At 59.0% G+C, this 4,000-nt stretch overlaps 1 protein-coding gene across 1 annotated transcript; it reads left to right on the forward strand.

Annotated features, from left to right (window-relative positions):
* Nucleotides 1-1,731: 1,731 nt before the first annotated feature.
* LOC144491323 (ETS domain-containing protein Elk-1-like) lies at nucleotides 1,732-3,647 on the forward strand (the record flags this gene model as incomplete). The annotated part of the gene is made up of 3 exons (XM_078208988.1): nucleotides 1,732-1,974; nucleotides 2,116-2,403; nucleotides 3,549-3,647. Coding segments are annotated over 3 exons (630 nt in total), but the record flags the coding sequence as incomplete, so codon positions are not given.
* Between the last annotated feature and the right edge of the window lie 353 nt (nucleotides 3,648-4,000).

A 4,000-nucleotide genomic window follows, 5' to 3' on the forward strand; every position in this document is an offset into this window, starting at 1 on the left:
GGAACTGTGCACAGTGCTCCAAGTGTGGGTCTAACCGAGGGATACGGAGACTGGAACTGTGCACAGTGCTCCAAGTGTGGGTCTAACCGAGGGATATGGAGACTGGAACTGTGCACAGTGCTCCAAGTGTGGGTCTAATGAGGGATATGGAGACTGGAACTGTGCACAGTGCTCCATGTGTGGGTCTAACCGAGGGATACAGAGACTGGAACTGTGCACAGTGCTCCAAGTGTGGGTCTAACCGAGGGATACGGAGACTGGAACTGTGCACAGTGCTCCAAGTGTGGGTCTAACCGAGGGATACGGAGACTGGAACTGTGCACGGTGCTCCAAGTGTGGGTCTAACCGAGGGATACGGAGACTGGAACTGTGCACAGTGCTCCCAGTGTGGGTCTAACCGAGGGATATGGGGACTGGAATTGTGCACAGTGCTCCCAGTGTGTGTCTAACCGAGGGATATGGAGACTGGAACTGTGCACAGTGCTCCCAGTGTGGGTCTGACCGAGGGATATGGAGACTGGAACTGTGCACAGTGCTCCCAGTGTGGGTCTGACCGAGGGATATGGAGACTGGAACTGTGCACAGTGCTCCGAGTGTGGGTCTAACCGAGTGATATCGAGACTGGAACTGTGCACAGTGCTCCCAGTGTGGGTCTAACCGAGGGATATGGAGACGGGAACTGTGCACAGTGCTCCCAGTGTGGGTCTGACAGATGTTCAGTGCTATTTCAATCCGGCTTCTGTCTTTTGCATTCCATTGTTGAGAATTCTCTCGTTCTAACGTTCTCTCTTTCTCACTCTCTCTCTCTCTCTCTCTCTGTCTTCCCTCTCTCTGTCTTTCCTCCCTCTGTCTTCCCTCCCTCTGTCTTCCCTCTCTCTGTCTTCCCTCTCTCTGTCTTCCCTCCCTCTGTCTTTCCTCCCTCTGTCTTTCCTCCCTCTGTCTTCCCCCTCTCTGTCTTTCCTCTCTCTGTCTTCCCTCCCTCTGTCTTCCCTCTCTCTGTCTTCCCTCCCTCTGTCTTCCCTCTCTCTGTCTTCCCTCCCTCTGTCTTCCCTCCCTCTGTCTTCCCTCTCTCTGTCTTCCCTCCCTCTGTCTTCCCTCTCTCTGTCTTCCCTCCCTCTGTCTTCCCTCTCTCTGTCTTCCCTCTCTCTGTCTTCCCCCTCTCTGTCTTCCCCCTCTCTGTCTTCCCCCTCTCTGTCTTCCCCCTCTCTGTCTTCCCCCTCTCTGTCTCCCCCTCTCTGTCTTCCCTCCCTCTGTCTTTCCTCCCTCTGTCTTCCCTCTCTCTGTCTTCCCTCTCTCTGTCTTCCCCCTCTCTGTCTTCCCTCTCTCTGTCTTCCCCCTCTCTGTCTTCCCCCTCTCTGTCTTCCCCCTCTCTGTCTTCCCTCTCTCTGTCTTCCCCCTCTCTGTCTCCCCCTCTCTGTCTTCCCCCTCTCTGTCTTCCCTCTCTCTGTCTCCCTCTCTCTGTCTTCCCTCTCTCTGTCTTCCCCCTCTCTGTCTTCCCCCTCTCTGTCTTCCCCCTCTCTGTCTTCCCCCTCTCTGTCTTCCCCCTCTCTGTCTTCCCTCTCTCTGTCTTCCCCCTCTCTGTCTCCCCCTCTCTGTCTTCCCTCTCTCTGTCTCCCCCTCTCTCTCTTCCCTCCCTCTCCCTCCCCTCTCTCTCCCTCCCCTCTCTCTCCCTCCCCTCTCTCTTCCCTCTCTCTCTCTTCCCTCTCTCTTCCCTCTCTCTGTCTCTCTCAGAACATCATTAAGAAAGTAAGTGGGCAGAAATTCGTTTACAAGTTTGTGTCCTACCCGGAGATAGGGGGCATCGAGTCCGCCAGAGAGGAGGCCAAGGACATTCCGGAAGACCCGGCGACGGCGACCGAGGGTCTGGGCTCCCGCCGCAGAGAGTCGAGGGGTGGTTGGCGAAACCGGAGCAGTCGGAATGAATACATGCGTTCGGGACTCTATTCCACTTTTACCATTCAATCCCTACGGAACGTCACTAAAGCAGAGGAGGAGGAGGGCGAGGAGGAGGAGGGCGAAGAGGGGGAGGCGGGCGAGGAGGGGGAGGAGGAAGAGGAGGGGGAGGAGGAAGAGGAGGAGGAGCCGGAGCCGGAGGTCAAAGGTCGGAGTTCGCAGGTGGTGGTGTTGCTGGAACCTCCCGCGGACTGCCTGGCGCTGGAGGGGTCGCAGGGAGGCCCCGAGGTCGGAGTTCAGAGTTCGCAGGTGGTGGTGCTGCTCGAGCCCTCCCCCAGTCAGCCCGAGGAGTGGGGGGGAGAGTTGGAACCGGCCCCTCTGCCAACCTCGGAGGCTGACCAGCCCCAGGAGGGGGGGCAGAGCCCGGACACGGAGAGGCGGACCCTCCAGAAGACCAGGAAGCCCAGAGACCTGGAACTGGGATCACCGGGACACCCCGGGGGTCAGGGGGTAACCCCAACCGACCGGTTAAACCCCAGCCCCTCCACAAACTTCCTGTCCCCCCTCAGTGCCGCGAGTACCCCCGGCTCCCTCACCCCCACTGTCATCACTACACACTCTCTCGTAAGTCAAATGTCCCCCTCCTCAACCAACCCCCCATCTCACCATAGACCCCCTGAAAGCAACAGGACATTCTACCTCTCCAGAACGTTCCAGAATACACCCAATCCAACTGATTCCACTCCCCCAGTGACACTGGGAGCACTGTGCACAGTTCCAGTCTCCGTATCCCTCGGTTAGACCCACACTGGGAGCACTGTGCACAGTTCCAGTCTCCATATCCCTCGGTTAGACCCACACTTGGAGCACCGTGCACAGTTCCAGTCTCCGTATCCCTCAGTTAGACCCACACTTGGAGCACCGTGCACAGTTCCATTCTCCGTATCCCTCAGTTAGACCCACACTGGGAGCACTGTGCACAGTTCCTGTCTCCATATCCCTCGGTTAGACCCACACTGGGAGCACTGTGCACAGTTCCAGTCTCCATATCCCTCGGTTAGACCCACACTGGGAGCACTGTGCACAGTTCCAGTCTCCGTATCCCTCAGTTAGACCCACACTGGGAGCACTGTGCACAGTTCCAGTCTCCATATCCCTCAGTTAGACCCACACTGGGAGCACTGTGCACAGTTCCAGTCTCCATATCCCTCAGTTAGACCCACACTGGGAGCACTGTGCACTGTTCCAGTCTCCGTATCCCTCGGTTAGACCCACACTGGGAGCACTGTGCACGTTTCTTGTGTAACAGGCTCAAGAGGGGCTGAATGGCTTCCTCCTGTCCCTGTGTAACAGGCTGTAGAGGGGCTGAATGGCCTCCTCCAGTTCCTGTGCAACAGGCCCAAGAGGGGCTGAATGGCCTCCTGTTCCTGTGTAGCATGCCCGAGAGGGGCTGAATGGCCTTCTCCTGTTCCTGTGTAACGGGCTTGAGAGAGAGGGGCTGAATGGCCTCCTCCTGTTCCTGTTGAATAGGCCCAAAGAGGGGCTGAATGGCCTCCTCCTGTTCCTGTGGAGCATGCCCGAGACGGGCTGAATGGCCTGTATGTCTGGAATATTGAAGATTCCCGTTTCCCTGATGCATTTCTGTTTCTTCGCAGACTCCAGTCCTGCTGACTCCCAGTGCCCTCCCCCCGACCATCCACTTTTGGAGCACATTGAGTCCCATTGCGCCTCTGAGTCCAGCCAAACTCTTCCAGGTAAGCCAGGGCCCCCACGGCGCAGGGACACCAGGGAAAGGGCCCCACGGCGCAGGGACACCAGGGAAAGGGCCCCACGGCGCAGGGACACCAGGGGAAGGGCCCCACGGCGCAGGGACACCAGGGAAAGGGCCCCACGGCGCAGGGACACCAGGGAAAGGGCCCCACGGCGCAGGGACACCAGGGGAAGGGCCCCACGGCGCAGGGACACCAGGGGAAGGGCCCCACGGCGCAGGGACACCAGGGGAAGGGCCCCACGGCGCAGGGACACCAGGGGAAGGGCCCCACGGCGGAAGGACACCAGGGGAAGGGCCCCACGGCACAGGGGCACCAGGGAAAGGGCCCCACGGTGC

This window comes from Mustelus asterias, unplaced genomic scaffold (genome assembly GCF_964213995.1).
Source record: "Mustelus asterias unplaced genomic scaffold, sMusAst1.hap1.1 HAP1_SCAFFOLD_5109, whole genome shotgun sequence".
NCBI classification, from domain to species: domain Eukaryota; kingdom Metazoa; phylum Chordata; class Chondrichthyes; order Carcharhiniformes; family Triakidae; genus Mustelus; species Mustelus asterias.